The sequence below is a fragment of the Mustela erminea genome, chromosome 6 (genome assembly GCF_009829155.1).
Source record: "Mustela erminea isolate mMusErm1 chromosome 6, mMusErm1.Pri, whole genome shotgun sequence".
Lineage (NCBI taxonomy): Eukaryota > Metazoa > Chordata > Mammalia > Carnivora > Mustelidae > Mustela > Mustela erminea.
Genome location: NC_045619.1, coordinates 55,537,069 through 55,559,475, shown reverse-complemented (window position 1 = coordinate 55,559,475; position 22,407 = coordinate 55,537,069). Strand labels below are relative to the sequence as shown.

At 37.8% G+C, this 22,407-nt stretch overlaps 1 protein-coding gene across 2 annotated transcripts in view; it reads right to left on the bottom strand.

Annotated features, from left to right (window-relative positions):
* The window catches only part of BORCS5 (BLOC-1 related complex subunit 5), a 97,921-nt gene that overhangs the window by 74,362 nt on the left and 1,152 nt on the right, over window positions 1–22,407 (bottom strand). For both annotated transcript variants that reach the window (XM_032347338.1, XM_032347337.1), the window contains exon 2: window positions 20,201–20,344. In XM_032347338.1, coding sequence (XP_032203229.1) covers window positions 20,201–20,344 — 144 coding nt within the window. The remainder of the gene's footprint in view (window positions 1–20,200; window positions 20,345–22,407) is intronic.

The window sequence follows — 22,407 nt, the reverse complement described above, 5'->3', positions numbered from 1 at the left end:
CATCCCAGGACTCTGGGATCATGACCTGAGCCAAAGGTAGACACTTAACCGACTGAGCCACCCAGATGCCCAAGATAAAAAATTTTCTAAATTAAAAATAAAAATAAATAAAATTAATTCAAAATGGATCAAAGACTTATTGTAAAACACGAAACTATAAAACTCCTAGATAGTAACAAGAGAAATGACTGTAGGTGACCCTGGGTTTTTTAATGATTTTTGATATCATCAAAAGTACAATCCAAGAAAGAAAAAGTTGGGACTTCATTAAAAAAATTAGATTTCATTAAAATTTAAAACTTCTATTTCGTGAAAGACACTGCTAAGAGAATGAGAAAACAAGCCACAGAGTATCTACAAGAACATATCTGATAAAGAACTGATATCCACGTGGTACTGGGGTGGCTCAGTCAGCTAAGCAATTGCCTTCGTTCCACTCAGGTCATGATCTCAGAGTCCTGGGATTGAGTCCCACATCACTGGGCTTCCTGCTCAGTGGGGAGTCTGCTTCTCCCTCTTCCTCTGTCCATCCCCCCTGCTCATGTGCCTGCTCTCTCAAATAAATAAAATCTTAAAAAAAAAAAAAAAGGAACTAGTATCCAAAATATACAAAGAACTTTTAAAACTTAGCAATATAAAAGAAACCCAATTAGAAAATGAGCAGATCTCAACAGACATCTGACCAAAGATGAAATACAGATAGCAAATAACCATATGAAAAGATGTTTAACATCATTAGGGAATTACAGATTAAAGCAGTATCACTGCAAACTTATTAGAGTGGCTAACATCCAAAACAATGACATCACCAAATGTTGGCAAGAATGCAGACAAACAGAAACACTCATTCACTGCTGATGGGAATGCAAAATGGTATAGCCTCTTTGAAGACAAACTGGAAATTTCTTACAAAAATAAACATACTCGGGTGCCTGGGTGGCTCAGTGGGTTAAGCCGCTGCCTTCGGCTCAGGTCGTGATCTCGGGGTCCTGGGATCGAGTCCCGCATCCGGCTCTCTGCTCAGCAGGGAGCCTGCTTCCCTCTCTCTCTCTCTGCCTGCCTCTCTGTCTACTGTGATCTCTCTCTGTCAAATAAATAAATAAAATCTTTAAAAAAAAAAATCAAAAATAAACATACTCTTGCCATATGATCAGCAATCATACTCCTTGTATTTATCCGAATGAATTAAAAACTTAACATCCCCACAAAAACCTGCATAGAAATGTTTAAAGCAGCTTTATTTTAACTGCCAGAACTTGGGAGCAACTAAGATGTCTTTCAACAGGTAAACAGATTTGAAAAAAAACTGTGGTACATCCAGACAATGTAATATTAATATTATTCAGCAGTTAAAAGAAATAGCTATCAAGTCACAAAAAGATATGGAAAAACCTTAAATATATATTTTAAATGAAAGAAGTCAACCTAAAAAAGGTTACACACTGTAGGATTCCAACTACATGACATTCTGAAAAGAAGAAACTATGAACATAGTAAAAATATCAGTGGTTAACCAAGGGTTCAGGGAGGAGGGAGAGGGTAATGAAAGATGAAGCACAGGAGATTTTTAAGGCAATGTATGATACACTGAATGATATCATATTCTGTATGATAACAAATGAATGGCAGATACAAACATTTGGCGAAACTCACAGAATGTACTACAAAGAGTAAACCCTAGTGTAAACTATGGACCTTAGTTAACAAAAATGTGTCAGATTTGACCCATTTGACCCAAAGTTGTAATAAATTTACCACACTAATATAAGAATGTTAATAATAGGGGAAACTGGATGGGGAGCTGATAAAGGAGGATATGGGAATTCTTGCACTTCCCATTCAATTTTTCTATAAACCTAAAACTGCTGTTAGAAAAAAAAATCTATTTATTTTATTAAGACGTCCACATGGGACATTTTCAAGGACAGACCATATACCAAGCCATAGGTCAAGTCTCAATAAATGGGATTTAAATAATACAAAGTATATCCTCTGATGACAATGAAATTAAATTATAAATTGACAACAGAAATCCTGGAAATCCCAAAATATTTGGAACCTAAACAGTATAATTCTAAATCACCTGGGTGGTCAAAGAAGGAATCAAAATGGAAACTAAAAAGTGTTTTAAACTGAATAAAGGTTAAAAATAAAAATGCATATCAAAACTTATGAGATACAGCTAAAGCAGTGCTTAGAAGAAAATTTCTTGCTTTCAAATGCCTATTTCAGGAAAAAAAAAAGAAATGTGATGTCAATAAACTAAACTTACACTTCCAAAAAACTAGAAATAGAAGTGTAAATTAACAAACCGAGCAAAAGAAAGGAAAATAATAAAAATTAGAGCAGAAAGCAATGAAATAGAAAAACAAAAGAGAAAATCAATGATGCCAAAATTTGGTTCACTAAATAGATCAACAAAACTGATAAATCTGGAGCCAGATTGATTAAGAAAAAAGGAGAGAGGACTCAAATGATCAATATCTAATTCCATCAGGAAAGGAAACACTTTTCACTATTGACCTCACAGAAATGTAGAAAATTAAAAGAAGTATTATGAAAAAAACCACACTGACAATTAGATACCTTACCCTAAATAAAATAAATTCCCAGACAGACAAAAATTACCAAAACTGACTCAAGAAGAAATAGAAAATGTGAATACACAAGACCTACACCAAGTAAAGAAAAAATTAGTTCCAATGGCTTCACTGTGAATTATATCAAATAAAAAATATATTATTTTTTGAATTATATTAAATAAAAAATAATACAAAAGTCTTACAGAAAAGAGAGGAAGAAATACTTCCCAAATGATTTTATAAATCCAGTATTACCATCATACCAAAGGTTATCTAAAGAAAAACCAAACAAAAACTACAAACTAATCTCAGTCTGTGATAGGTCAAAAAGGTCTGAATATCCAGATTTATGCATGCAAACTTTTCTTTTAATGTAAACATTTAGAGTACAGGAGTATATAGATTTTAAAAGTACGCTTTAATGAGGATTTTAAAAATTTCCAATATTATATGTATATATAGGAGACCCTTGAACAAATCAGAAGTTAGAAACATCAACCCCCCCTCACCAACCACCGTAAAAAATCTACATGTAACTTTTTAACTTTTGAACAAAAACTTAACTAGTAGTAGTCTACTGTTGACACCGGTGTTGTTCAAGGGTCAACTGTATAAAATTCATGCACTGATTTTTAAAATCTAATTATATTCAACACTTCTACAAACATGAGGTGTTTCTCCATGGCCCACAGGGTAATCTACATAGAGATAATGAAGTATATAAGGAAGGCCCATAGTCTGAATTGTAATAAAGTATTTTTTATCAAAATACAGGGTATGGGTTTGTGGTAAAGCCCTGGAAAGCCTCACTAGAATACTGTGAAAATCCTGAAAAAGGGAGGTAGGATATTAAATAACAGTTTGAAGAGCTGAAGTTTAAGCCGCCTTAAAGGCCAGGACACTGGAATGTAACACTGTATGTCAACTATACTTCAATTTAAAAAAAATTAAAATAAAAAAAATGTAACTGTGTGTACACTATACTTTAATTTTGGGGGGAAAAATAAAAAGAGAGAGAGAAAGACCAGGACACTGGGGAAATTTATCTATTAGCTAAAATATAGAGAGAGGTGTTAAAATTCAGGGTCCTCAGAAGTTCTACTTCCCTGTTTTCAAGGGAACACATTGTTGCCTTAAGCTGTCCTGGCAAAGGTCTATCCTAAATATGATACAGGGTAGAAGATTCTTAAACTTTTCTTCTAACATCTGAACCTCGCAGTAGAAGGCTTATCCCAAATATGTAATTGTAATCTTTTCTAAGATGACATTATATTTTTGAACTTATTTTTTTAAAAAAACATTTTATTTTTGGGATGCGTGGGTGGCTCAGTCGGTTAAGCCGCTGCCTTCGGCTCAGGTCGTGATTCCAGAGACCTGGGATCAAGTCCCGCATTGGGCTTCTTGCTCGGCAGGGAGCCTGCTTCTCTCTCCATCTCTGCCTGCCACTCTGCCCACTTGTGTGCTCGCTCTCTCTTTGACAAATAAATAAAATCTTAAAAAAAAAAAAAAAGTTTTATTTTTAAGTAATCTGTACACCCAACACAGGGCTTGAACTCACAACCCCGAGATCAAGAGTCACATGCTCTACTGACTGAGCCAGCCAGATGTCCTAAACTTTTTATTTTTAAAATGATTTAACTTTAAGAATAGTTGGATAAAATACAGGATCCCTATGTGCCCTTCACCAGCTTCCCCTAACATTAACAGTACCTAACCATGGCACAATTATCAAAACCAGGAAATTGACATTGGTACGATACAATCAACTAAACTATACACCTTATCATAAGTTACCATTTTTTCCACTAATGTCATTTTCTATTCTAAGACTCAGTTCAGGACCCCACACTGTGTGACTCCTTCATTTCCTCCAATCTATGACAATTCATCAGTCATTGCTTATCTTCCATGATTTTGACTCTTGTGAAAAAACAGAGGTCAGCTGTTTTATAGAATATATAATATTTTTTTACTGATTTCATAATGTGATATCAAGAATTATTTATTGAAGGTTTACTACATGCAAGGCACTGTGCTAGGCCCTCTATCCGTATTACTTCTTTTAAACAGAAGTATTTTAAAGAACTTTAAGGCAGAAGCATTCTAAAATTAAAGAACAATCATCTTTAATTCACCCTTCAAGTGTTAGTGCTTTGTAAATTACAAGGCATTATAAAACATATTATTTTCACCCACCCCAATATCCTTTAGTGTCCCCTACCCCCTAAAAAAAAAAATTAAGTCCAAGTTTATAAGACTTAAGTTCAGAGCCCTTAAACTTAGGACCTTTCTGAATCTTCAGGGCCCACATTCTCCTACCCGGAAACCTTGGCTCATTACTTCCTTCACTTGTACAGGCCCCTCCCTTTTCACCTCTAAATATGCTTTCATGAGGACACCTCTAATCACTGTGCCAAGAGCTACTGATCCTCTGAAATCCCACAGAATTTAATGCCTGTAGTGCTCATTTGGTTCATACACATTATCCTGAGCTGTGGGTACATGTTTTTGTAGATTCTTGTCTCCCAAATGAGACTTTTTAGAGAAAGAAGACTCATGGCTTCTCCCCCCTGTGACATGTACTGTAGACTACTTTAATGTTTAATAACATTTACTGAATACCTATCAAGTGCCAAGCCTTGTGTGCTAGGTCCTGAGAAATCAGAGATGACTAAAACATAATCCCAACTCTTGAGAAATTTTTGGTGTAACAAATAGTTGAGTACAGTGATACATTAAAAATAGAGTTTTCTCTCCAAAAAATTAAGGTCACTAAAAGTTTCCTGTAGCAATAATTTTTTTTCCTTTGCTGCCCTGAAAAACACTAAAATAACTAATTATAGATTACTCATGTGTTACAAAATTTGACATATTTTCCAACTAGCTTGTGCTTGAAGCAAGCTGTGACCTGGTTTTATGAGAAATCCAGATGCTACAGAGTAAACTTAATTAACCGAAGGCCTTTGCAAATACTGCCACAGGTTGCAACAGCGGCCAGCAGTTTACTAATTGTTACAGTCTAGTGACATCTAGTGGTGAAAGTGGCAGAAAGCACTGCCCTAAGTTCCACTGCATTAAAGGGAGGCCATCTTATGAAAAAAAGAAAGGTAAAATATGAAAATGAACTATAATATTTATTACCATTAAAGTATGTCTTAATGTCTCTTTGGGCTATGTAACTATTTGGTCCTCTTAGCAGGATTTATCTTTTTTCCCCATCCTTTGAGGCTCGTAAACATTAATACTGATATAAGATTTACTGAAATAAAAAACACTAATACTTTAGAGAAAAGTCCTCAGTTAAAAAGACTAAATGAAGAACACACCAATCCCAATTGTGATATGCCTGCTCCAAAAATCTTGCCACTCAAAACCCCATTTTTGTTTATACGTATTTGCTTACTGACACTTTCATATGTGGGTAAACATGCTTAGAAGTGTGTTTAGAATCTTTTGTTAATGATTTTCATTAGATCATATCAGGCAAGTAATTATGTATTCAAAGTCATTCTTTAAAATAACTTTGGGAGCATCTGGGTGGCTCAGTCAGCTAAGCATCTGCCTTCTGCTCAGGTCATGACCCAGGGTCTTGTGATCAAGACCCACATCAGGGTCCCCTCTGAGGGCAGCCTGCTTCTCCCTCTCCTCCCCACTCATGTTCTCTGTCACTATTTCTGCCTCTCTATCTCTCTCAAATAAATAAAATATTTTTAAAAAATTAAAAAAATAATAATACTTTGCCTTTCACTGGCTTTCTGTGAAACTAAATTTTGATGGGGAAAATATTTAAACGTTACCAAAACCCAATGCCTTTTAACAAATTCTTTTACAAATAATGAATTCTCAATAAGTCCAAAATTTAATGTACAGGCATTAAATGTGAATCAGTTTTAACAATGGAGTTCATCCAAAAATAGTAAAAACATTATGACATATTCCAAAATACTCTTATGATAACGATATCTCTTAAAAATATCTAAAATCATTAGCCGAATGATCTAACACTTCTGTAATCTCAAGTAGTATTTAAGTTCAAAAACATCTAGCTCATTGCTTTTCAGCCTTTTGGCTAAGATCAAGTGCAGAAACATCTAGCTCAGTGTTTTCCAAAGCGAATCACCTGGAATGCTAGTTTAACATAGGCAGGCTTTCTGAGTTTGGGGCCCTAAAATTAGCATTTTTTAAAAAGTTTCTCCACGTGTCTTTTTATGCATAACAGAGCTTTGGAAGTGATTACTCTCAAGAGCACAATATAAATTCTTCTAAGTTGTTCTTATCAACCATTCCTGCCTCTCAGAATAAGTTATTCCACCTTTTAGATTCTCTAAAGCCTTATGTTTTATTACTATTATTAATAATATTACTAATATTTTTAGCACTTACCATGTTGAATCACAATTATCTGTTAAGAATACAGTCCCCTCACTAGACTGTCAACTTTTCATAGGAAAGAATATACTTTTTTTCTTTTTATATCTCTAGCCTAAAAATGCAGATCTGATACAGTAAGAGCTCAATGAATTTGGTTAAATGAATAAATAAATATATGGAACATCACAGTTCTATAAAAAATGTGTCACTTTCCCTTTTGCCCAGAATGGAAAAATCAATCTTTCCAATAATCAGTTAAAATTTGGAGGGGGGGGGGGAGATAGAATTTTTTAAAATTCTGGGAATACCTTTAAATTCTTGGCTTTCCTAAGTAAACATTTCAGTCTCAAATGTTAATGCTTAAAAATAGAATTTTTATATGCGATTTTTCAGAAAAATAGAAAAATTGGAGATGACTAACAGAATTTTCTACTATGCAACTATGGAATATTTCTAGGCTGTTACTTAGCAGAAACTACTGACAAACCAGAGCCTTAAGAATATAGACATCTATCTTTATTGTCATATTCTAAGAGTAATCAGAATCAGCTAACTTATCCAGGAAATGATATTGCTTAGAAAGACATATCTTTGTATTAAAGTAAACTGTGTATATCTTGTTTAAATTCATAGTATAACACAAATTAAAAGTTTAAAAAAACAAAAAAGAATAATACACAAACTAATAATTATTCTAGAAAAAATACAGCTTAAAATTAAATAATACAGCTTAAAATGAAAACCAGAATTTAACATGCATACCTATAGGTATCCAGAGTAATAAAAGAAAATCAAAGCAGCACATCCCAGGTATAAATTTGGTTAAGAATCCTTTTGGGGGCACCTGGCTGGCTCAGTGGATTAAGCCTCTGCCTTCGTCTTGGGTCATGGTCTCAGGGTCCTGGGATTGAGCCCCACATCCAGGGTTCTGCTCAGCAGGGAGTCTGCTTCCCCCATTCCCACCTCCTCCTCTCTGCCTACTTGTAATCTCTCTCTCTCTGTCAAATAAGAAATAAAATTTAAAAAAAAAAAAAAGAATCCTTTTGGCATCTTTTAATCGTAACTTTTGGTTTCTAGGGAAGATCCTTTAAGTCACGAATCTACTCCCTGACCCTATCTTCTCTATCCCTCAGGGCCAGCTCAAATGTCACATCTTCTTGTGAAGCCTGACCCAAATTCCCAGGGCAAATGAATGATTCTCTTCTCTATGCATACCTAATCTTTTGGGCATGCGGCCACTATTTTCATACTACATTGTTGTAAGTTACTTACCTATCTAGATTACTCACAAAATCATAAGCTCCTTAAGGGCAGCAACTGTCTTATATTCTTTGTAGCTCCATTATCTGGAACACTGGCAAGCACCTGGCAGGTATTATCAGTAGAGGTGACCCTTGAACAGCACACATGTGAACTGTGCAGGTCTACTTAAGATTTAGATTTGTTTCAATAAATACAGAACTGCAAATATATTTTCTCTTTCTTATGAATTTCTTAATAACTTTTTTTTTCCTCTAGCTTACTTTTTTTAAGGATTTTATTTGAGACTGAGAGCACGTGTGGCCAAAAGAGAGAGGAAGCACAAGTCAGGGGAGGAAATGAGGGACAGGGAGGAGTAGAGAGAGAGGGAGAAGCAAACTCCCCCTGAGCAGGGAGCCTGATGCGGAGCTCAATCCTAGGACCTAGGATCATGACCTGAGCTGAAGACAGATGGTTAACTGACTGAGCCACCCAGGGGCCCCTCTAGCTTAGTTTTTTGTAAGAATACACTATATAACATAAACATAACATTTTGTAAGAATACACATATAACATAAAAATACACATTAATCGATAGTTTGTGTTCTTGGTAGGTCTTCTGGTCAACAGAACACTATTACGGACAGAACAATGCTATTAATAGTTACGTTTTGGAAGGGGGAGTGAAAAGTTATACACAGATTTTCAACTGTGGGGAGGTCCATGCCTCTGACACCTACACTGTTCAAAAGTCAATTAGGGCGCCTGGGTGGCTCAGTTGGTTGGACGACTGCCTTCGGCTCAGGTCATGATCCTGGAGTCCCGGGATCGAGTCCCACATCAGGCTCCCAGCTCCATGGGGAGTCTGCTTCTCCCTCTGACCTTCTCCTCGCTCATGTTCTCTCTCACTGTCTCTCTCTCAAATAAATAAATAAAATCTTTAAAAAAAAAAAAAAGTCAATTATATGCTGCAGAAATGAATGACCAACATAGTAATCAAAAGCTGTTGGCCTGAGGTCCTTAAGTAAAGCAGAAGTGGTAATGGACAGAAAAAGAAAGATTACAAAGCACTTTTTTTTTTCTTTTTTGGAGAATTTCTGCTTCTGCTCAAGAAGGATTAGTTGCTACTATGCCTTTCATAAACAACTAGAAACCAGACCAAAATATGACACACTCTTTTCAGATATTATATCACAGGCAGTGTAGGGCTTTGATCCCTGACAGAAGGAAAACAAGCAAGTCCTATCATTTCCCCAGATTATTAGTGAAAAACAGTCTCCAAGATGCAGACTGGGTCGGGATATAACCATAAAGGGCCCAGTGGACTCAGTGCATTGAAGAGAGAGAATGTGGAGTTTAGAGAGGCTAAGGGATCAGAGTTTACAAAACAGAAACTGAGAAAGGAGAGCGCTCAATAAAAGAGCTCTCCGGGTAACTGCACAAGGCACCCTCGAGTCTCTGGCTGCACACTAAACTGTAGGAGGTATCCCCAAGGCTAGAGAAAGAACTACTGGAAAGCAGTAGGCCAAACCATTTCTGAAATTCACACAGGGCTAAGAGTCCAAATTTCCAACTGCCAGAGTGGAGGGACTTCAAATACATGGGCAACAGGTAAAGCACTCAGAAGGCTACTGCCTTAGTAGAAAAGCTAACTAACCTTGACTAAGGCTGTTCTGGATAAGCCACAACAAAAACATAAAGGCAAATTCAGAAAGAGTCAAATTGACTACAGGTAACTTTATGTCTAATAAAGTCCAATATACTTTAAAGGAACAAAGCAAAATCTAATACCCAGAAACACAAAATATAAAATGCTTGGCATACAATAAAAAAATTTCTAGGTATGCAAAGAAGTAGAAAAATATGACCTGCAATACAGAGAAACTTCCATTCAATAAAAAACAGATCCAGAAATGATGGACCATCAGTCAAGAGTTAAATATATTATAAATATTAAAATATTATATTAATATTATAATATTATAGTCAAGAGTTAAAATATTATAAATAGACCCTTTATGTTCAAAAAGTAGAGAACATAAGCATAATATGCAAAGCAATGAAGACTTTTTTAAAAGGAGAGGAGGTACATCTAAAGCTGAAAAAATACAATTATCTGTAATTAAAATTCATTGGATAGAATTCAGAACAGTATTTCAGATGTGACAGAAAAAAAAAGGCCACTAAACCTGGAAACACATCAATAAAATTATCCAAAGTAAGGACATAAAAATAAATGAATAAATAAATAAAAATTGAAAGGTGCATCAGTGATCAGTGACCTGTGAGAAAACATCAAGTAGTTTAACATAGAAAATGGAGTCCTGGGGCGCCTGGGTGGCTCAGTGGGTTAAAGCCTCTGTCTTCAGCCCCAGGGTGCTGGGATCAAGCCCCAAAACAGGATCTCTGCTCAGCAGAAAGCCTGCTTCTTCCTCTCTGTCTGCCTGCCTCTCTGCCTGCCTGTGATCTCTGTCTGTCAAATAAATAAATAAAATCTTCAAAAAAAAAAAAGAAAATGGAGTCCCACAAAAACAAGGGGTGGGGGCAGAAAAATACTGGAAGAAATAGTAGCCAAAATATTTGATAAAGATTATAAACCTACAGATCAAAGAACATTTAGAACACATCAATGTGAACTTAGCATTTTCAATATATACAGATAAACAAATACAGACAAGTATAAATATGTGTATTATGTATATACACACACATATATATTTCCTTGCAAAATCCACCAAGAAGGCCTAAGAGTGATTCTGAAATACCACTCTCCACTAAAAGAACCAGGGCTCCTGGTGAAATGCCTGATTCTACGGCTGGAGCCAAGGAAGAATAAAAAAAATTTGGAATATTAATTTGCACCTAGGAAGTAAAAACCTGTTCAAAGAATAATGAGAATATGTTAAAAGGACATAGTAAGCTACAACCAACAATATTCCAGGGATGCCTGGGTGGTTCAGTTGGTGAAGCAGCTGCCTTGGGCTCAGGTCATGATCCCAGTGACCTGGGATCGAGTCCCACATTGGGCTCCTTGCTCAGCAGGGAGCCTGCTTCTCCCTCTGCCTCTGCCTGCCTGTGCTCGCTTTCTCGCTCTCCCTCTCTCCTACAAATAAATAATAAAATCTTTAAAAAAAAAAAAATTCCAACTGGCTAAATTTGGAGCATTTTTTTTCAAGATTTTATTTTTTCAAGTAATCTTTATAACCAATGTGGGGCTCGAACCCACAACACCAGGACCAAGAGTTGCACACTCCACCAACTGAGCTAGCCAGGAACCCCTAAACTTGGAGCATTTGGAGATTAAAAATAAATAAGATTACAATTCATCGAATAAAACAAGAATTTACCATTCCACATGGACTTAAATAAATACATGAATAAATAAATGGAGAGGCAAGAAAGCGCTTTCTGGTGGCAGCATGTAGAAGGAAGGATAAAGGTAGAAAAATCACTATTGGGCAACTGTATCTGTGTAATTAATTCAAACAAGAAACAGCAATGGATATTATAACCAGTGAAGGAGAAAGTGTGTTGAGAAAAGAGATTTCAGAGTCCCACAATTACTCCTCAAAAACTTACCAAGAGGGGCGCCGGGGTGGCTCAGTGGGTTAATCCTCTGCTTTCGGCTCAGGTCATGATCTCAGAGTCCTGGAATCAAGCCCCACATCAGGTCTCTGCTCAGCAGGGAGCCTGCTTCCCCCTCTCTCTGCCTGCCTCTCTGCCTACTTGTGATCTCTCTGTCAAATAAATAAATAAAATCTTAAAAAATTAAATTAAAAAAAAAACTTACCAAAAAAGAGGCAAAAATTTGATAATGAAACTGGGCAAAGATTTATTCTTCATATAAAGAAAAACAGAAAGGATTTATTTCCAGGTGATCTGTACTGCAAGAAATGCTACAAGAAGGTCTTTGGACTAAAAAATAAGTGACATCAAAGAGAAATCTGAATCTACAGAAAGGAATTAAGAATTCCAGAAATGGTAAATATGTGGGGAGACATAGCATTCTATATATGGTTTTTTCTTCTCTTAATTTCTTTAAAAGATGTGTGATCGTTTAAAATAAATATATATTGTTGGGACGCCTGGGTGGCTCAGTTGGTTAAGTAGCTGCCTTCGCCTCAGGTCATGATCTCAGCGTCCTGGGATCGAGTCCCACATCGGGCTCCTTGCTCCGCAGGGAGCCTGCTTCTCCCTCTGCCTCTGCCTGCCATTCTGTCTGCCTGTGCTCATTCTCTCTCCCTCTCTGACAAATAAATAAACAAAATCTTTTTTTTTTTTTTTTTAAAGATTTTATTTATTTATTTGTCAAAGACAGAGGGAGAGAGAGCGAGTGAGCACAGGCAGACAGCGAGGCAGGCAGAGGCAGAGGGAGAAGCAGGCTCCCTGCCGAGCAAGGAGCCCCATGTGGGACTCGATCCCAGAACCCTGGGATCACGACCTGAGCCGAAGGCAGCTGCTTAACCAACTGAGCCACCCAGGCGTCCCTAAACAAAATCTTTTAAAATAAATAAATAAATAAATAAAATATATATTGTTAATTATATAATTATTTAACATGATACAATAATATATGTTTTGTATATAGTAAACATACTTTATATATATATAAATTATACATTTATATATAAGTAATATCTATAAACAGCACATGGGATTCCTAGCATATGGAGAGGCACTAATACGACAACTATAGCACCAAGTAGTGGGATAAATGAAATCACACCATTGAAAGGTTCTTATGTTTTATAAGAAGTGGTACAATATCATCTCCATGTAAACTATGATGTTACAGATGTGTATAATGGGGTGCCTGGCTCACTCAGTTGGTGGAGTGTGTGACTCTTGATCTCAGGGTTGTGAGTTCAAGCCCCACACTGGGTGCAGAGATACCTCAAAAATAAAATCTTTAAAAAAAAAGATGTATATTATAATCCCTAGAGCAACCACTAAAAAATAAATAAATAAATAACGCAAAAGAATGCAATTGAGAAAGATAACAGAGGGGCCACCTGGGTGGGTCAGTGACTGGTTAAGTGTCTGCCTTTGGCTCAGGTCATAATCCCAGGGTCCCGGGATTGAGTCCCACATAGGGTTCCTTGCTCAGCAGGGAGCCTACTTCTCCCTCTGCCTGCCACTCCCCCTGCTTGTTCTCTCTTACTCTCTGACAAATAAATTTTTAAAAACATTGTATTTTTTAAAGCTAACAGAGTAGTTAAAATGGAATACTAAAAAAATTCAGTTGATTCAAAAAAGTCAGGAAAGGGGAGGAACCAAAAGCAGACCACACAAATAGAAAATGAAGAACAGGGACGCCTGGGTGGCTCAGTCAATTAGGCGTCTGCCTTCGGCTCAGGTCATGATCCCAGGGTCCTGACAACAAGCCCTGTGGCAGGCTCCCTGCTCATCAAGGGTATGCTTCTCCCTCTCCCTCTGTGCCCTCTCTCTCAAGTAAATAAATAAAATCTTAAGAAAGAAAGAAGAAAATAAAGAACAAATGGTAGACCTGAATCCAACTAGATCAATTTACACCCCCCATTAAAAGACAGTCTGCAGGCAACCCCCTTGGGTCCCCTTCCTCCTTGGGAGCTTTGTACTATCACTCAGTAAACCTGGGTCTGCTGTCCCCCCACCCACCAAAGGCAGACTGCATGCACAGGTACAGAAGTAAGGCTCAACTATGTAAACCGTCTATAAGAGATGCACTTTACTTCTATTTTTTAACTAATTAATTTATTTGCCAGAGAGAGAAAGTGCACCAGCAAGGGGAGCAGCAGGCAGAGGGAGAAGTAGGCTCCCCGTTGAGCAAGGAGCCCGATGCTAGACTCGATCCCAGGACCCTGAGATCATGACCTGAGCCTAAGGCAGAGACTTAACCAAATGAGCCACTCAGGCGTCCCAAGACCCAAGAGATGCACTTTAAAGACACAAACAGATAAAAATAGGAAAAGATATATACTATGCACACAATAAGTGTGAGAAAACTGGAGTGGCTGTATTAACATAAAACAAAACAGATTTCAAGATAGAAGATAATCCCATAGATAGAAGGGTAAATTCATAATAACAAAAGGGCCAATATAATAAACATCAATGTATGCAAGCTTAATAAGAAACTTCCAAAAGACTGGGAGAATAAAAGGCATAGACAAACACAACAATCACAGCTGGAGCTTTTAACACCTTTCTATAGTGGTAGAACTCATTAAATACAATTAACCACACCTTAATGTAAAATACTACACCCAACAACTGCACAACACATTCTTTTCAAGTGTACATGAATGTGTCTCAGTCACCTAATAAAATAAGATCCTATAAATGCTTGGTGAATGAAAGGAACCAATATATACATAGGTAGAAGCTGAGGCATGCTGAATTTAAAATAACACTTGGTTGTACCGAGCAGTCTATAATTGGAGAAACGGACAAGAAGCTGAAGCGGAGGTGCGCCTGGGTCGCTCAGTTGGTTAAGCGGTTGACCCTTGATTTTGGCTCAGGGCATGATCTCAGGGTCTTAGGCTCTGCACTTACCACAGCCTGCTTATCCCTCTCTTTCTGCCCCTCCCCCCACTCATGTTCTTTCTCAAATAAATATTTTTTTTTTAAAAGTGAAGCTGATGTTGTAGACTTAGAATCATCTAGATGTCTATATTTCAAAATAAAGCTTAGAACCTCAGTTCTTCAAATGAATACTAGGCAATGCTATGCAAAGAACAGAGGCTAGTAAGTGAGTCCAAAAAACCAGAACATAATGTTGGGGGTGGATGATAAAGCTATAGGTTTAATAAGTGGAACAGAAACTTAAATATGGAAAAGAAGAAATGAATGTAGACTGAGAAAAACTTTAAACATGAAGAAAGACCACTTCAAAATAACCCTCCAAAACAAATATTAACGAAACAATATATGTGAGAGCCAGACCACAGACCCTCAAGATTGGAAAAGGTAGAAAGGACATGGTGACAGTGTGTAGTGGTCACATGGTCTGTAAACCTGGCAACAGAAATAAGAAGCGAAAGTATTGTAGCAGGAGGGGTAATGGAGTCAAAAGAAGGTATTTTCGTGTTTTCCTTTTAAAAGATGGGTGCCTGGATGGCTCGGTCTCGGTTGAGCCTCTGACTCTTGATTTTGGCTCAGGTCATGATCTCAGGGTCATGAGAGGGAGCTCCGCATCAGGGCTCCAGGGTGGAGTCAAAGTCGTCATGAGATCATTTCTCTCCCTCTGCCTCTGCCCCTCCCTCTGCTCACGCACTCCCTCACTCTCTCAATATAATCTAAAAAAAAAAAAAAAAAAAAGATGGGAAGATCTATGTATAGGTACAAGAGGAAAGAGGCTCACTAAGCTAGATGCTAAAGACATGGAAAGTACTGACAAATGGAGAAAAAAGTGAAATGGAAAGACAGTAAATTTCAGAGAGGCACAGACATACCTGCTCTGAGATTTGATGGAAAGAAACAAGAATGGAGGCACGCACAGATGCACTGGAAAAAAGTGAGGCTGCTCTTGCAAAAAGGCTCTGCCTTCTCAATTGGTTTAAAGGGATCATTCTGCCTAGTACTTTCAGCTCTTCTGAGTAAGGCCAACACTCTGCTGGTTAACAGCCATGTTTAAAAGGTTAACTGAAGAGCCTACTACATACAAATAATCTACAAGGTAATCGGGAATACAGCATCAATTTTTCAAATATGGTATTCTGGGAGGGGGGAAAGAGACTCTCAGGATCAACCCTAGCTTAGGGGTCACCTTTACACCATTCAGAGAAGACCAAGTTCTAAAATCCACTCTCTCTCTCCTTTGGCATTCCATTTCCAAAACAGAGATAAGGTCTGACAGCTAGCAAAGACGTGTGTCTCATGAACACTAAGACTCTCCACCTTTATTTTATTTGTCCAGCTAAGAGATAAGTGGGTGAGAAAGGTGTATATAAACTGATCACTTGAAATGTAGCTCCCTTGTGTTCTCCTTACTACCCTTTTCCATTGATTCATTCCTTCCCAGTTCCAGCCCCATGCACTAATTCTCAATGCTCCATGTGATTTGAGATCCTTCACTGTGTTCCATGAGATTCTGCTCCACCAAGAAAAGCCCCAGACTATTTTTTTCACTGTCAAAATTTATTTCACATACATCATGTTCTTAACAACCAGACATAGAACTCCCAACAAAACTGCTTAGCATCAGTATCTACACTATCTCTGTCTGACTTTCTTTGCGGGTAACAGGACAGTTTCTTCCTTGGGCAGCTCAATCTTAGGTTATGTCCAAAGTTAGTTACAAAATTGGTAAGTCAGTTGTAGAGAAGGTCATATACTCACACGTGTACATGTACATATATTCATCATTACAAGTGAATGGCAAAATTATATAACTTTTATACATAAAATATCAATTTTGCATTTCTCTTGTGAATAGTTCATTTCTATAGATTGACAAAGCCATGTGATTCATTAAAAAAATGTAAGTGGTTGAATTTTAAGTAAGAGATTTATAGGGCTTGTTTAACCCTGGGAATCTAATTATCATCAAATCTACATTTTGCTTTTGTGTTCTGTTGTGGTCATTTATTATTCTTTGTAATTTTATAGTTTTTCATTTTCTAGTAAATGCTTTACACTTCAAAATAAATTGCTAATTCAGAGACTGCTATGAAAAACAGAAATTCTTTTGGTTTAAATAGAAAGAGGAACAGATATTTGGCACCAGTATAGAGCATAACTTATATGTTGGTATATTAATCCAAAAGGGTGAAGACCAAGGAAAGAATCTGCTTGCTCATTAAAAATACAAACATTACCTCAGTCATACGAATAGCCCCTAAACCCACCCAGCTACTGCCTCTGCAGATCACCCACCAACATTTGCACTACATCACATGACATTATGGAACAATAGTGAACTCTGTGGAATACTTGAATATATTGTTTTGAAAGAATAAGCTGTCATTAACTTGAATAAAAAGCTTTCTGAAATCAGACCTGGGGGGTACAGCCTTCACTGTGTGGCCTTTTTACTACTTTGAGAAATAGCCTCATCCTGAAAGCAGGAAAGGGTGAAAAAAAGAGATTAGAGTATAAAGGCAACAGTGATGAGTGGCCCCTCCAGTGGCCCAGCAGGCGGACAGCAGGGCTCTAAAATACCAGGCAGAACAATGTCAAAGCGGGAGGCTCTGTCACAAATGCTGCACCTAAAAATCTAAACAACCCCACACCCACCACCCTATTTTCTTTTACAGCTTAGTGATCTTTATAACTGGCTTCCCTAGAATTAGAAACAGTCTTATTCTAGGTACAAAACAGTGCAAAACTAGATGTCCTGATGCCATCCTGAGATGAGCTATCCCTTCTAGCCAGGTGACCTGAGGTAATGCATTCATGCTTTCTGGGCCTCAATGTTTTAATCTATAAAATGGGAAGAATAATAACATCACACAGAGGTAGAGGAGGGAGGAGAGGGGCCAACCCCTACTATTATCATAATTATACTTATTATTTTCACCAAACTGTCCCGTCTGCCTGTCTTTTCTAATCACAAAGAGGGTTCCTCTTCACCAGTGAAACACCAGCACTCACTTAAATGCTTGCTGGCTTTTTCTGTTCCCTGTGGTCTGGCCCCTGCCACGTGCTGCCAATTCTCTTTCATGCCACCCTCAGAAAGAAATTTCTCCATTAGCCAAATCCTAAATGGCCTCTTCACTGAAACCTGCCCTTCAGGTGCCGTCCTCTCTCTCACACACCTATTCTCAATGTTCTCAACTACCAACGTTCAAGAGGGGGAAAACAAAGCCAGGACACAGAGCCAATGGGGAGCCAAGTCCCAATTTAAATCCAGGTGTCGGGCGCCTGGGTGGCTCAGTGGTTAAGCCGCTGCCTTCGGCTCAGGTCATGATCTCAGGGTCCTGGGATCGAGTCCCGCATCGGGCTCTCTGCTCAGCAGGGAGCCTGCTTCCTCCTCTCTCTCTCTCTCTCTGCCTGCCTCTCTGCCTACTTGTGATTTCTCTCTGTCAAATAAATAAATAAAATCTTTAAAAATAAATAAATAAATAAAATAAATCCAGGTGTCAATGCCACCAAGTCCAACTGCATTGCATTAACTATACTGTGATAATTATTCACAGTGAGGGTTCCTCGTAATGATTTTAAATCTGAGGTTAGTTTCCCTGAACACCAAGCCTTCTAGATGCTTCCTCTACTAGTCAATTCATTACCATAAAATAAGAATTGTATTTCCAATGCTTAGAAAAGAAACACTATCCAAAGAAATTATTAAATATATCTCAAAATGCCAGGAGGTTTTTGGGTTTTGCTTGTTTTTAGCATTTCCCTAAAGTGAGGACAAATATTGGTCCCATAAAGGTCTCACCCAGGACTAGAAGACTTTGTGGGGACACAGTTAACAGGGAGAAGAGGCAGGAGTCTGGGTGCTTGTGGGCAGTCCTATGTGCATGTCTGGAAGCGTCCACCTCTAAGTTTCTACAAGTAAATTAAATCTGATTGTCTTTTAATCTGATTGTACAAAGACACATGGAGATGGAAATTTCATTAATGCTGGCTTTTCTGGAGAATCACATTATCCCTCAAAATAATGAAAACTATTAAGATGGGGAACAGGATGTAATGTGTTGTTTCAGATAAGAACCAAAGAGTTTCCCAAAGTCTAACACTGAGACCTGTGGGAAAACTTTGAAAGCTTGCATTTCCTCACCTGTAAAGCAGATGAGATGCTGGGAAGAATGAGATGCTATATGGCATCTATAAAGCACTGTTTTTATTTTTGTTTTTTTTTAGGTATAGTGCAAAATAGTGTAGCAAGTATTTCTCATCAGTTCAAGTTCAACCTATCTGCCAATAATCTGATCTGACACAAATCATTCAAACACATTTTAACAATGTAAGGATTACAAGGGGCTGGCATGTGTTTCTGTGTGTGTCTGTGTATGGAGGGGTTATCTTCTAATACATATAGCTATATAAATTTAATAAGTTTTATATTGTGCCAGGTTAAGTAAACCAGGGCCTTCTGTTCATTTATATTTCCTAATCTTTTGGAGGAAAAGAGAGACAGAAAGAGGAATCGATTCTTACAGTAGAAAGCCCATTTAGTTAATAGAAAATCATTGCCATTACTTGATGGATATGAAAATCACATAAAATAAATTAATATAAAATTAAAATATATAATGAAATTATCAGGTGAATAATAAAATTCATATTAAAAGGTAACTCTGGGTGGCAAAAATGGTTGAGCATCCGACTCATGATTTTGGCTCAGGTCATGATCTCAGGATCAAGCCCCGCATCCAACTCCTCACTCCTCTGGAAGTCTGCTTGTCTCTCTCTCCCTCTACCCACCACGCCCAACCCTGCCCCACACGGCTCATGCATGCTCACTCACACTATCTCAATAAACAAATCTTTTTAAAATGCAAATAAAAAAAGGTAACTCTACCTCAGTATACACTAACCAATATATGCTAATCCTCTGATATACACCCTCTCCTCTCATACAAAATGGCTGTCAGGATTAATTGTATCAAGGATAATAGAGGTTTTATCCATGGATCTAAAGTAGTCAAGCCATAGTCCAGACCACAAATAAGACGAAAATCTTTTCATAGAAATATAACAGGTAAAGGCTAGCTCCAACATCATTCATTCATTCATTTACTCAGTCCCTACTGTATACCAGGCTCTATTACAAGTCCTAGGATTCAACAGTGAACAAAACACAGAAAGTTCTTACCATCATAAAGTTCACATTCTAAAAGGGAAACACAAACACTACACAAACAAGTAAGCTACACAGCAGACCAATGATGATTATTAGAGAAAAACAGCCAAAAGCGTTTCAAATCTAAATAGGGCAGCCAAGGAAGGCTTCACCAAAAAGATGCCATTTAAGTAAAGACCTAAAGGAGATGAGGAAGGCACACGGCCATCTGGGGAGAGTAGTGTGGCTATGTGAATCTTTCCAGCAGGTCCAGGTAAGACAAAACCCAAGTTCTTACCTTTCAAAAGCGGCTGGAAGGTTGGAATCTCTTGCAACTTGATGACATCGGGATCATTGCTGACATTCCGTGAGGGCTGGGAGCCTGGAGCTACAACCACAATATCGTCCATCTTGGCTCTATGCTTTGCTGGAGAAGGGGTCACTAAAAGTAAAGTTACACTGCTCAGGAGTTGCATGTTAGTTATCCCCCTCTGCCTCGCCAAAGCTTCTTTTACTATAGTCATTAAAAAGAATATTTTTACACACACAAAAAATGCTAACTGTAGTTAACCTGCAGTGGGGGCTGGAAAGGGCAGATGAATCATAGGGGAACCTCTATTTTCTACTAAAAAAAAAAAAACCTCTCAAACATTACAGGAACCTACATGTACGAAATTGCTTTTATCATTAAAATTATCTTATTTTTCAGCACCCAAAAATATAGGTATGTTGTGTTTTTATAATTTTTATTTCTTCGATCTTACTGACCTTGTCCCTATTTTATGAGAAAATGAGGGTACAAAATTAGGCTGTGACCCGCCCAAAGTCAAGAGTGCTAGAGAAAGAGGAAAGGAATTGAAAGTCTACGGGTTATTGGCATACATGGCCTATGCCTGTGAAACTGCAAGCTGTCTAGCTGCCTTATCACAGCAAGCCAGGTATATTTAATAGATACTATCTATGGGGAAAAAAAATCCTGGTTCTCAACTCTGCATGATGGGTCTATTCCTGAGGCACCAGCCCCCTCACCCTTACAGTTACAGGCATTAGTCCAAGAAGGGCAGAAATAAATAGTAAGTTCATTCTATGCTGAGGCCAAATTCAGAAATTTGTGGGACTGCTAGACAGGCAGGTCAATTTCAGGTCCTTTGAGAGAAAATAAAGCATTTGTAGGGAACTGATTCAAACCACCAACAACTTCCTAGACAAAAATACCCTCCTCTTCTCAAATATCTTCCTGGTTAGGGCAAGAATAAACCTTTAAAGCAGTTCACCCTCTAGAAGGTAGTATTCGAAAGCTCATCATAGTCTTGTCTCAAAGGCTGATGCTGGGATGTCACAGAACTGGCCCAACACCTGGAGACCAGAGTCTCCTGTGGCTTGGCATTCACTCTTGTAGAATCTCTGCTACTTTTACTGCTCTTCAAGAAGTACCTCTTAACCTCTTTTGATTATTTCCCTAACATGTCACAAATCCCAAGCCAGAAATCTTTTCTGCTACAAATTGAGTGATTTCTTCTTCCCCAAATCCCAACGGAAAACAGACTTCACTGGGTTCTAGCTAACCTCTATCACCTTGCCTATAAAATGGGATAATAAGGGGGCGCCTGGGTGGCTCAGTGGGTTAAAGCCTCTGCCTTTGGCTCGGGTCATGATTCCAGGGTCCTGGGATCGAGCCCTGCATTGGGCTCTCTGCTCAGCGGGGGGCCTGCTTTCTCCTCTCTCCCTCTGCCTGCCTCTCTGTCTACTTGTGATTTCTGTCTGTCAAATAAATAAATAAAATCTTTAAAAAAAAAAAAATGGGACAGTAAGGATTAAACGTAGATGCACATAAACTACTCCGCACAGGGGAATCAGCAAATTCTAATCTATGCCACTGGTTAGTAGGCTACAGTACTAGAATTCATGCTAGTGATCAGTAGGTGAGCAAGCATATTAAAAAGATGCCATACTTCTTCCCTTCAAATATGATTCTGGACATAGAGGCAAAGGATTAACAATTATTACTGTATTTTCTGTACCAGATAAAATATTCTGGGCCTTCCAAGGAAATAGAAGGATGTAGCAAAGCTAGTAGATGCTGCTCACCATTAAAAGCTGTCCCAATCTAGCCCCCAAAATGAGGGTCCAAACTAGTCTTGAAGGACACATTTCAGTGTGGAATAACCCTAGATCTGTCAGTTTCTAGAGTTCTGAATTACAGATCCTACCATGCAGAGAACAGTTCTATGTATTTAAAGACAGTTGTGGATCCTAAGATTATGGAGCACCTCTCAATCTCCATCTGTAAAAAGGGGTTTAAAATTTCATAATATATACAAATACTGAATCATCAGATCGTACACCTGAAAGTAATAGGTTATAATGAGGGTCCAGATTAATCCAATTTGGATTAGCAACCCCAGTGTATCCAGAGCAGTTCCAGCTGTCCTACGGTTGTGGCTAACAAAAAAAAAAAAAAAAAAGAAAGAAAGAAAGAAAAGAAAGCATATGATCCTCAATTAA